The sequence below is a fragment of the Suncus etruscus genome, chromosome 10, assembly GCF_024139225.1.
Source record: "Suncus etruscus isolate mSunEtr1 chromosome 10, mSunEtr1.pri.cur, whole genome shotgun sequence".
NCBI lineage: Eukaryota > Metazoa > Chordata > Mammalia > Eulipotyphla > Soricidae > Suncus > Suncus etruscus.
Genome location: NC_064857.1, coordinates 8,895,705 through 8,908,484, shown reverse-complemented (window position 1 = coordinate 8,908,484; position 12,780 = coordinate 8,895,705). Strand labels below are relative to the sequence as shown.

The following is a 12,780-nucleotide window of genomic DNA, read 5'->3' as shown; positions in this document are numbered from 1 at the left end:
GTTAGATTTGCTTTAATGAATAGTTTTATTCTATTCTTTTGATCTTACTTTTAAAAGTTCCAACTTCAAGTGAATTTGTTTTAGTAATTTTTTAAATCCTGGGAATGTAACTGATTTTTTTTTCTTTAAGAGATGCTTTAGCAATTTATTCTGAGTTGAATTTTAGAGTGATGTGTAAAAAAGCTGATATTGGGCAAAAGGAGCTATAGCATAGTAGAAAGATTTGACAAAATTATTTTGCTTACAAAGCCTAAACTATAAACCGTCTATAAACTTGTTTCTTTAATGCCTTGGGGTAAAATACAGCCTGGTTATTGTCTCATGTTTCAGGGTGCTTTTAGCCGTCTTGACCCAACTGGAGCATTTGAGAAAGAAATGATCCATAGAATTCCCTGTGGTCGACTAGGAACTGTGGAAGAACTTGCAAATCTTGCCGCTTTCCTTTGTAGTGATTATGCTTCTTGGATTAATGGAGCAGTAAGCATGGTGTTTCTCTTGACTTTTGAAATATGGATTAGGGCAAGGGAGCTGTATGTGAAACAAACCTTGAAAATATTGAGTGTAAATGCGATTTAAATACAATTTAAAACATCTATTTGCCTGTAAAGAAGATTAAAACATAACATGTATGCTTTAATTCATAATATTTATTCACTGATAAGTGAGATTTATTAAATTAAAATTGTCCTGGTTGCCCTCACTTATCTGGGTAGAATTTGAAACTGTGGTGTTAATGAGAATAGAATTTTAAACAGAGAAACCTATTTGAATTAATCATCAAAGTTGTTCTTAAAATTTGCACCTTTCATGAAAGTGCAAAATACGAAAAGAGATTTTTAACCAATCATGGTGAGAAAATCATCCTTTTTTTTTTTTTTTTTTTTTTTTGTTTTTGGGCCACACCCGGCGGTGCTCAGGGGCTACTCCTGGCTGTCTGCTCAGAAATAGCTCCTGGCAGGCACAGGGGACCCTATGGGACACCGGGATTCGAACCAACAACGTTTGGTCCTGGATCGGCTGCTTGCAAGGCAAACGCCGCTGTGCTATCTCTCCGGGCCCACAGCTTCCCTTTAATTCTTTTTTCAGGTCATTAGATTTGATGGCGGAGAGGAAGTATTTATTGCAGGAGAATTCAACAGTTTGGGAAAGGTAATACCATTTTATGTTTCATATAATATTTTTTTTTGCTTTTGGGTCACGCCCAGCTGTGCTCAGGGGTTCCTCCTAGCTCTACGCTCAGAAATCACTCCTGGCAGCCTTGGGGGACCATATGGGATGTGGGGATTCAAACCATCACCCTTCTGCATGCAAGGCAAATGCCCTACCTCCATGCTATCTCTCTGGCCCCTGTTTTATATTGCTTTAGCAGCTGGGATACTCAGATTTAAAGACACGTAGGAAGCATATTAAATGGATCTTTTTTTTTTTTTTTTTTTTTTTTTTAGGTCACCAATGAGCAGTGGGATGTAATAGAGGGCCTCATCCGGAAAACAAAAGGTTCCTAAGAGACTGTGACTTTCTTACACATAGTGGAAAGAATCATTTGACTATATTCAAGTTTAATAAATGGCTAATTAACACATCTTCCCTGAGTTTGATTTTTAGTTTAGATGGTTTTATTTGTTTGTTTGTTTGTTTTGCCACACTCAGTAGTGCTCAGGGGTTACTCCTGGCTCTGCTCTCAGAAATTACTCCTAGTAGGCTTTGGGAACCATGTGCGATACTAGGGAATAAATCCACATTGGCTGCATGCAAGATAAACTGCCTACCCACTGTGCCATTGCTCCGGCCCCTACACCTAATAGAGTCTTACTTAAGTTGCACTTCCTTAAAATATAACTTGAAATGTGATCTCTCTCTTCATAAGAATTTTGGTTTTACTTTTTGATTATTTTTAGGCACTGTCATTCACAACAATACTGTTAATACTACTATTTTCCAATTCCATATTCTTCATCAGTATCATTATTCTCCACCCCTGTCTCACAGGCTCCTCCCAATACTGTATCCCTTTGGCCAAATTATTTTTTAAAACATTTCATATAGGTTGGATTACATGTTTATAATAGTGTTAACTATTATGAGGGTTCTTTTGATACACAGTTTTGTCATATTTTCCCTATCAAACTGTCCAAGACCCTGTCATGGACCAATGTACTATGTCATCATGTTTATCTCATCACTCCTCTACCTTACTACTCTTACTTGGCATTTTCAGTTTTGTAATCCTGGGCATGGTGGTTGCCCTCATTGGTTACTGATTATTCTGTTACCTTTTTCTTTGTATCCCACAGATGAGTAAAATCATGTTTTATTTATCCTTCTATCTCAGACACCTTAAATCAATGGTCCTCAAACTACGGCCCACGGGCCACATATTGTATTTATTCTCATTTTGTTTCTTCACTTCTAAATAAGATATATGCAGTGTGCATAGAAATTTGTTCATAATTTTTGTTTTTACTATAATCTGGCCCTCCAACAGTCTGAAGGACAGTGAACTGGCCCCTTGTTTAAAAAGTTTGAGGACCCCTGCCTTAAATGATGCCCTCCAGTTCCATCTAAGTTACAGTAAAGTGTATGGTTTTTGTCTTATGGCGTCATAATATTCCACTATATATAGATACCACAATTTATTTATTCAATCATCTCTAGTTGTTTATTTGGATTTTATTTTTTTTTTTTTGGTTTTTGGCCCACACCCGGTGACGCTCAGGTTTCTGGCTATGAGCTCAGAAATGGTTCCTGGCATGGGGGACCATATGGGATGCTGGGGGAGCTAACCACAGTCTGTCCTAGTTCAGCACATGCAAGACAAATGCCCTACTGCTTGTGCCACCACTCTGGCCCTACTTGGATTATTTTTATATACTTGCTATTGTACTGATTCTGCAATGAATATAGCTGTACTTATATCTTTTCTGTTTTTATTTTACTTTTTGGTTTTAGGGCCACATCTGACAGTGCCTAGTGGTTACTCCTGGCTCTGGGCTCAGAATCTTTCCTGGCAGGTGCAGGGGGCCATGTGGGACACCAGAGATTGAACCCAGATTAGTTGTAGCAAGGCAAATATCCAGTCCTCTGTGCTCATGTTCTTGGAATAGATGCCTAGAAGAGGAATAAGGGTCATGTGGAAACTATTCCTACCTAATTTTTTTGTTTTTTAAAAATAGTTTTGGGGGGCCGGAGTGGTGGTGCAAGTGGTTAGGCATCTACCTTGCTGGCCCTAGCCTAGGACAGACCGCAATTTGATCCTCTGGCATCCCATAAGGTCCCGGAATCTGAGAGCAGAGCCAGGAGTAACCCCTGAGTGTCACTGGATGTGGCCCCAAAACCAAAAAAATAAAAAATAAAAATTTGCGGGGGCATACCTGACGGTGCTCAGGGTTTATGCTTGGTGGAGCTCAGGGACTCAATGGACTACCAGTCTGCTGCATGCAAGGAAAGTGCCCTAGTGTTCTATCTTTCCAACATCAGTCTAGTCTTGGTTTTCTAAAAAGTGTCCATACTGATTTTCCACAGAGGCTGAACCATTTGACGTCATCACCAAAGTGAAAGAGGTTTCCTTTTTCACCACATACTTACCAACTCTGATCGTTTTCAATATTTTTTGTTTGTTTGTTTTTTGGGCCACACCCAACAGTGTTCACGGATTACTCCTGGATCTGCTCAGAAATTGCTCCTATCAGGCCCAGGGGACCATATGAGATCTGGGGATTGAACGTGGATCTATACCAAGTCTGGCATGTGTTCCCAGTATTTTTGATATTTGTCATTATTACTGCAAGAGGTGATATCTCATTATTTTTTGTATTTCCCTTATTTTTGCTAAGTGTGGGTGTAACTCTTAGGGATTTATCCTCAAGATCTTTTACTATGAAACTTGGAAGATCCAACAATGGTTTCATCCACTCGGGAAGATCACAAACCCTTACCAAGATGGCAATAGTTAGCAACTCTAAATCCTGTTTATCATTTCCTTATTTTCATTTTAGTGTTGGAAGTATTGGGTGTTAGGATTTGGTGGCGAGAGTCCAGCACAAACTCCCATCATCCTCATCCCCATTGCTTGTACCTATATGAGCAAATTTTATTACCCAAACTTTAGGGTAAATTTATGCATCCTAAAAATGTCTTCCTAACTGTAACTTGTTTTCTCCCAGAAAGGTTTCTTTATTGGTAAGGGCTTCCCTGTCTTTCAGCAATGTTGGATACTTTGCTTCTTCTTCTTCTTCTTCTTCTTTTTTTTTTTTTGGTCACAACTGGCAGCGCTCAGGAGTTACTCCTGGCTTTCTACTCAGAAATCGCTCCTGGCAGGTTCAGGGGACGAAATGGGATGCCGGGATTCGAGCCACCATCCTTCTGCATGCAAGGCAAACGCCTTACCGCTGTGCTCTCTCTCCGGCCCCATAGATACTTTGCTTCTTTATGTGAAAGCTTTGTTTCTAATATTGTCAGGTTGGTTTCTATGTAGATTAATACAAGTTTGGTTATAGACTTGCTGTGATTGTAGAAGGCCAGATTCACTCTATTCACCTATTCAGCCGTTGTGGTCCTGCTCATATTTTTATTTTTCACTTCAATTGATTAATTTTGCTTTTTGGGGCCATACCTGATCAGGCATGTGGCTTATTCCTGGTTCTGCACTTAGGGATCACTCCTGGCATGTTAGGAGGACCATCTGGGATGCCAGGGATCAAGCCTGGCTAAGCTGTGCAAACACTCTACCTGCTATACTATTGCTTTGGCACCACTGCTCAATTTTTAATTTATAATTTGAAGTTTACTTTCTAAAAACAAAACAAAACAAAATTATTAACAATCCCAATGGGATTCATTTATGTAACTGCTGCATCAGGAAGAAACAAAACATTACCAGAAATCTAGGGGCCTTGCATATACCCCTTTTCCCAGTACCCCTTTCTTTCCCTAAAATAATCAGTGACCAGTGTCTGATTATTCACCTTGTAGCTGAGCTGTTCGTGATTCATTTGAGTAGAATCATACAGTGTGTGTTTTTCTGATCCTGTTTTTAGTTTTATTTATACTGAAATTATCTCTGCATCTTCACTGTTATAGAATGTTTCACTCTCTCATAATTCTGCTATGCAGCCTTTTGGGTTTTTCTAGTTACAGACTGTGCCAAATGCAATGCTGCTATGAATACTTTTCTTTGCCATTGGTAAAGATACACACACACACACACACACACACACACACACACACACACCTTTCTTTGGCAGTTTTCTACAATCTAGAATAAAATGTTGGGTTATAAGCTGTACACATGTTTGCATTTTCTAGATATTGGGAAATGATTCGTGAAGAGAGACTTCCAAAGTATTATTCTTATTCTTATTCTTATTCTTTGGTTTTTGAACCACACCCGGTGAAGTTCAGGGGTTGCTCCTGGCTATGCACTCAGAAATCATGGGGGGATCATATGTGACACCGGGGGATCGAACTGTAGGTGAACAAGGCAGACGCTCTGCCACTGCTCTGGCCCCACAAAGTCTTATTATTTTAACCTTCTACCAGTGTGGAAGAATTTTCATTGTGTCACATTCTCAATAGTACTTAACATTTAATATCACTAACCCTGACCTCTTTCTAAGAATGTATGTTTTGTTTGTTAATTTTTTAGTGGGGAGGCACACCCGGCAACAGTGCTCAGGGATTGATTACTCTTGGTTTTGGTCTAAGAAATTACTCCTGGCAGGCTCCGGGGACCATAAAGGATGCTTGGGATTGTACCCGGGTCAGCTGCATAGAAAGCAAATGCTTTATCTCTTGTACTGTTGCTCTGACCTGAGAATATGTGTTAATTGCTTGTTATAATTTTTCTTCTAATTACTAATAATTTCGCTCTTTGGTTATTTTTACCTTTTCAATACTTTAATAATGTTTTAGCTTTCTCACATGCTTTTAATTGACTTATATTTAATTTTAAGTGAGGAATTAGGTTTCCATATTTTGGATATGAATCCTTTGTAAACAATGTGTACATTGGCAGAAGAAGTCATTGTGAAGACATAAATGCTGTTTTGCACTTGAGCTGAGTCCAAAGTGTAGAATTAAATAATTAACGATGGTGCTGGATGGCGATGGATGGAGGGATCTTTCTCTGCCATCCCAGGCCACGTGGCTCCGCAACCCCCATTCAGCCGGCAGGTCCCAGGTTTAGGTGAAAGGCGGAATCAGACTCATCCAGAGACAGGCATCAGGAAGCATCAACTTTATTCATGCCCTATTCACCACATGTGTGTGGCCTATATCATAACCTTTCAAGCATTCAGCCATTCTTAGCTACCCTGCATCTTAATTCCTTTCAGCCATCTTCCCTTTAGCTCCATGCTGGCCAAAGACCAGAAGCGCAAGAGCGCCAGCCAAAAGCAGCAGAGAGCCAAAAGCCAAAAAGATCCAGTAGGGCAGAAGCCCTTAATCCCCTGGGTCAAAGGCTTATCTACCTTTTCCAAGACCCCTCCCAGGGGTCTTGCAGGTAAGGTCAAGTTACCTAGGGAGAAAGAGTGGGGGATGAGGCTTCACAAAGAATTTGAGATTTTGAATCCCTCATTTGTCCTTGAAATTGTTTTTTTTCTCACTGTACCTGGAGACTATTTCAAGAACATAATCTGGTTTAAGGATTTCTATAAATCATCTGGATTCCATGGGATATTGGACCTCACTAAGGTCTCCATCTAAGTTTAAATATTCTATCTGGTGGATGTAGAGATGAAATCACTGTACCGCTCCTAAGATAACTTTAACAAGCTACTTTCTTTGCTTTTGAAAACCACCATGTATGTACCAATCTAGAGTGGCCTATCTCTTTACATTTTCTTTACCAACTTGTTTTACCCCAAATCAAGACAATATAATAAAAACCTATTTTGTTTACATCTGAAGTGTAGGGAAATTCTGTATATCCCCTTTATTTCTCTAAAGCTATTTTGTGAGGAAATAGCTGGTATTGTTCAAATACTTGAATTTTTTTAATTTCTCCATTAATTTCAGTGCTAGAGACAGCACTTCTGTGTAGACATCTGATATTTGAACAAGTCAGGCAGGCTTTCATTTTATTAGATTGCTTAGGTCATCAATATATGTGTTTTACAGATATTAGTTGTCTTTTATTTATTTATTTTTTTTTGGCTTTGGGGTCACACCTGGCATTGCTCAGAGATTGCTCTACACTCAGAAATTGCTCCTAGCAGGCTGGGGTACCATATGGGATGGCGGAAATCCAACCTGAGTCTGTCTCAGGTTGGCCACATGCAAGGTAAACTCCCTACTGCTGTGCTATCTCTCCAGCCCCTAGTTGTCAAGTTTTTAATCCTAGGTATGTGTGGGTAGAGTCACTTCTGGTGGGTACATATATCCTAGCCAGAAAATACTTGGAGGACTATGTGGTGCCAAAGATCAAATCTGGGTTCCTACTTGTAAGCATATGCTTCAGCCCTTTAAGCCATCTTTCTGAATCAGTTTACTTTTTCTTTAAAAAAATATTTCTGGGAGGTACTATACCTGACAGTGCTCATGCACTTCTTTTTTTTTTAATTAATTTTTATGGATTGATTGTTTTTTGGGCCACACTGGCAGTGTCCAGGAATTACTCCTGGCTCTGCACTCAGAAATTGCCCCTAGCAGTCTAGGGGCCCATATTGGGTGCTGGGAATCAAACAGGGTCCCCTGGGTTGGTAACATGTAAGGCAAATGCCTTACAGCTGTGTCATCTCTCTGGCCCCATCAGGGCGATACTTCTGGCTCTGGATTCAGGAATCAGTTCTGGACATGCTCAGGAGATCATATGGGATGCTAGGGAATTGAACCCAGTTAGCTACATGCAAGGCATGTACATGCAAAGCTCATTACCCACAATACTCTCTGGCACAAAAAGTCGTTTTTTGATGAAGACAAAAAAATAATACAAGAATTTAGAGTTATTTTCCTCTTTATTTATTCTTAGTAGTTAAATTCAGCCTAAGGTCAGTGCTTCCATTTTCACACTAAAAGCAAACTCAATCTACCACTCACATTATTTGATATAATTTTTTGACTGTTTTTATGTTCAGTTTTTAAGGAAAGAGTTTTTGTTGTTGTTTCTGTGATTTGAAAAAGTTCATGCTGAATTTATAGAATGGGTATAATCAAAATGACCCAGAACCACAACTCTTTGGTGGTAATTTTGTATTTCCAAAAGACATCTCTCATAGCCCCCTGCTTACATTAAAAGAATATGAAATCACCAACAATTGCATGTCAGTTGCAATCAATATACCTTATACTAGTTACCAATATATGAAATGTGCTTTGGGTATGGGTCAAAGAATGGTATAGGATTTCCCTTATTAAATAAGATTAATGATTGCATGAATATTTCTTTTCACATGTTATTTTAACTTATTTGAAACTAATTGCAGGTAGAAATGGAACTATTTTGAATACTATCTCAATATGAAATATAGAATTCACAGAGTACACAAAATTATCGATGATATAACATTGAACAATCAGGATGCTATGGTTTTACATTAAAATTCAATTATGTAGTAAAAAATAGAGTTGTTATAGCTAGAAAAAAATATTTTCAAAGGCAGCAGGTACCCTTGCTGGAAATAAACAATTCTACATAAAAAGAAAATCCAGGAAGTATGCCAACTTGACACTAGGATACTCGTTATATTAAATTTAATTAGAGATCACACAGAATATTACATAAAATAGCAGTTTTCTAGAATAATAATAATCAGCATCACAAGAAAACAGTTTAGAAAATGGATTAAGGTCATATTCTGACAGCAGGCTTGTTGGAAACACAGATATAGACTCAGACAGATTTGAGAGTTTTCGGCACTGCCTTCCATTATGATCAAGTCAACTCGAACCAATAATAGCTGAATATCGATTCAAGCAATAGGCCTGTTCTTGAGTAATGAACTAAAATCTTGTATCATAAGAATAATTTCATAGAGTCACATTTAACTATTGATTACTGTGTTGTATTTTAGGAGCCAAAGACCTTTCTCCCTGACAACTGGAAATATAACTTAGAAAGATTGTCAAGGACAGAATTACGATTGCCTCAAACAAGAATCCTTGGCTTATTTTTTATAACTCTCCTGTTTAGTGACCAATGTACATTCGCACCTCAGAGACTACAATTTTAAATAGTTTATCCTGGAGGAAAATTTAGGGAAATCTTACCAATAATGTTTATGAAATTCATAGTGTTAGGTTAATTTTTTTCATTGGGTGAATTGACTGGTCTAAGCATAAACATTCTCCTTTTCAATCATATAAAATCTGTACATTACAAACAGTATAGAAACAAGCTGAAAAGAATGTACCACACATCCTGGATAATTACCTATATGCAGTTAAATTTACAGATATAAAAGAAAATACAGCCTACTCCTTTATAGTGCACAGTTATTGTTTTAGGTACAGTGTATCGCTAGTGTAAGCAGTCACAATCATCAACTCTAGTTGTCCCCAGCAGAGAGAATCAGGGCAAGGTCTGTTCGGTACAGCTTCCCTCCATCCGACAAAGCCATTATGCTCTTCTTATAAGTTGGAATATTATTAATATCCAGTTCCTGTACAGAACATAGAAGGCGTTGAAGCCCAGTGAAATGTGGAAGTTCATGAGTCATTGTCAAGTGATAAAATATGACATGGAATCTTAAGAATGTCAATCCATTAAGCAGAGAGTCAGATTCAATTCTCATAAAAATGTGAATAATCACAAGATGATATTTTAAATTATCCCCGTTATACTGATGTGGGTAAATAGCAAATATGTTTAATTGAAATTGACTACCCCTGTGCACCTTTTGACAGCATGTTTTTATTTATGTATTTAGGGGTCACACATACAAGTTTTCAGTGCTTACTCCTGGCCCTGCACTCAGGGATCCATCCTGGCAGGCTTAGGGGACCACTTGGGGCGCCCGGGATTAAACTCATTAGCTGTATGCAAGGCATATGCCCTGTTCAATGAACTATTGCTCTGACCCCTGACAGTGTATTTATATTTTAAATGGATGCTTGGTTGCTTCTGGATGAATCAATAAAGTCTGTTAAAATCTCAGTGGCATGGCAGTTGGATTACCTGCTTATTTTTCTCACACAGATCCTTCAGTAAAGCATCCAGTTCATTTTCATCTATGTATCCGTTGCCATCCTGGGAGAAAAATACACTGTTGGATTAACTCTATTTATAGTAATGGAGGATGAACTAAAATGAAATCTTCCTAATATATATATATTATATATATATTGCATATTTTCCTTTCTTTTCTCTTTTCCTTTTTGGGGGGGCCATACCCAGCAGAGCTCAGGGGTTATTCCTTGGTCTACGCTCAGAAATCAATCCTGGCAGGCTCGGGGGACCATATGGGATGCCGGGATTTGAACCACTGTCCTTTGGCATGCAAGGCAAATGCCCTACCTCCATGCCACTTCTTCGGCCCCACTTTACATGTTTTCTAACCTCTATATCAGGGTTTAAAAAAATTCAAATATTTCAGATTTACAGAGTAGATTAGAGTGGATTCTCATTCAATGCCATATCTTTGGAAAACACTTCAAAACTGTATTGTATGTTAACAAACATTCCCCCATGGAAGAAAAAAGTAAACTCTTTTGGGCATGATTTTATCTATAATTTTTGGTATAAATACACTTCACTAAATTGTATATTGTATGCAATTCCCTAAATTATATTGCTAGGTGATATAAATACAATTTACTAAAGTCTTGATGGGAAAATCATCAAAATTAGATCTCATAATGAGTGAGGATGCTAAGTTCTGGAAAAACTGTGTGTGACCTCGATGCCACATCAGATGGCGGCAGAACTCAGCCAGAGCAGAAATATAGAAATCAGATGGAATAAAGAATTTGAACCAATCATCCATCTGTCATTAAGAGGGGATGGTGTGTGCTGTGTGATATTCTCATCTAGTTTAATCTCTTTTACAGAGAAACACCTAACTGTGCTCTGGAATTATTTCTTTCTCCATACGCAGTTATCCCTGGAGGTGCTCCTGGTACCCTGTGTGGGGATGGGAATTGAACCCAGGCTGGTAGCATGAAAGACTTCAGTTTTACTATCTCTCCAGCCTGCCTCAAATTTAATCTTTATTCAACCTTGCAAGTTGGATGTTAGTATTTCTATTCTTCAAATGTGATTGAGTTCAGAGAAATTTAATGACTTGTTCAAACACTCCCAGAAAATAAATTGTAGCGTGGGATTTGAATTAAGATTTGTCTAATTTGAGACATACCATAGTTCATTCCTATGAAAAGAATGAATGAGCTAATTTTAATAGTTATGTGTCTTTTAATAGGAAGCTTGAGTTTGAAGTGTTTTCATCTTAACATTTCTCAAGTATTTTTAAAGAATCAAATTAAAGATAAAAATGAATGTTTACCTGGTCATATAGCTCAAAGGCTTTATTGAATTCTTTCGCACACATTTTGATTCCCTAAATGACAGAGAAGAGAGAGCAAAGGTTAAAATTTTATTAATGTATTTCAACTCATTTCCTTTGGCAATTCTCCCACATCCTAACATTTAAAGGAAAAACTTATTTATGATAAAGAAAAGTTAAATACCTGAAATTTAAGTAGAAAGTTCTCCTGCACTGGCAGTAACCTTTTGAGATAAAAATGTTATATTAATAGATTTCATTTTTAAACAAGAAGCATCTTATTATGTTTGCAGAGTTCCTATACTCACCTGGCCATCTCAGTTAACTCCAGTTTTCCATCATTATTTGAATCAAATAATTTCAGCTGAAAGAGAAATGTTATTATTATAACCTCAAGATTACTTAATTGTCTGAAGGAGAAAAAATAAGAGTTTGAGCTACTGTTCTTTTTTTTTTTTTTTTTTAAGACAGAAAAATTCTGGAACTTAGCATTTATTCAACTTCTGGTGCAAAATTTCAATTATATAACTTACACCAATTGACACAGTTTATTATAGCACTGTAGAACAATCTAATGCTGATTTTAGCTAGGCAAAAAATATAATCAATCAATTAAATTATTCTCTTGAAATTATGTGTATCAAGATATGAAAGAGTAGAGCCTGGCTGTGTTTTAGGCTTTGCTTCAGTCTCTTTGTTATAAATGTTGTACACTATAACTAACTCTGTAAGGTATTTTATTTTTGCCACAAAAAATCTTGAAAAACAAGAGGAACATTAATTTTAAAATACATAACAAAAGACTGTTTGGAGGCTATTTTCCTTCATTAAGAGAGGGGTAATTTTCCAAATACCAGAATGTATATTTGTAACTAAGCGTTCTATAGTGCTGTGAAAATCTTCTAAAATACCATGTGAATGAGGACATTATCTTTTAGCATTCCATTTGCTGATTTTTTTTTAAATTTGGTTACTTCTGGCAATGCACTCAGAAATAATTCCTGGCTCAGGAGACTGTATGGGATGCTGGGGAGTGAAACTGGGTCCATCTTGGGTCGGCTGTATGCAAGGCAAACTCCCTACCACTGTGCTCTCTCTCTGGCCCCATTTAGATAGAGTATTAATGATAGAACATCTTTGGACTACATTGAAATGTTCCCTAGTAGACTTAGTTCTCCATTAAATCATCTAAGCCAGATTCTTTATCAAATATCAACATTTATTTTTCGTTATTTTTTTATTATCAGAAAGCAAATAAAACTCATTTATCTTAGGTAATAAAATTATATGAGGAATATGTGTATTTCTTTGGGGGCCAGATAGGAGTTTTATTCTTTTTGTTTTT

The 12,780-nt window shown here is 37.4% G+C and overlaps 2 protein-coding genes across 2 annotated transcripts in view; one reads left to right on the top strand and one right to left on the bottom strand.

Moving 5' to 3' along the window:
• The window catches only part of DECR1 (2,4-dienoyl-CoA reductase 1), a 54,173-nt gene extending 52,593 nt beyond the window's left edge, over positions 1–1,580 (top strand). Inside the window, exons 8-10 of the mRNA XM_049782124.1 lie at positions 331–477; positions 1,087–1,149; positions 1,446–1,580. Coding sequence (XP_049638081.1) covers positions 331–477; positions 1,087–1,149; positions 1,446–1,505 — 270 coding nt within the window. The 3' untranslated portion in view covers positions 1,506–1,580. The remainder of the gene's footprint in view (positions 1–330; positions 478–1,086; positions 1,150–1,445) is intronic.
• A 6,353-nt stretch (positions 1,581–7,933) lies between these two features.
• Positions 7,934–12,780, bottom strand: part of CALB1 (calbindin 1) — a 28,584-nt gene continuing 23,737 nt past the window's right edge. The window contains exons 7-11 of the mRNA XM_049782129.1: positions 11,744–11,799; positions 11,620–11,659; positions 11,436–11,489; positions 10,112–10,183; positions 7,934–9,596 (exon numbers count right to left, since the gene is read on the bottom strand). Coding sequence (XP_049638086.1) covers positions 9,483–9,596; positions 10,112–10,183; positions 11,436–11,489; positions 11,620–11,659; positions 11,744–11,799 — 336 coding nt within the window. The 3' untranslated portion in view covers positions 7,934–9,482. The remainder of the gene's footprint in view (positions 9,597–10,111; positions 10,184–11,435; positions 11,490–11,619; positions 11,660–11,743; positions 11,800–12,780) is intronic.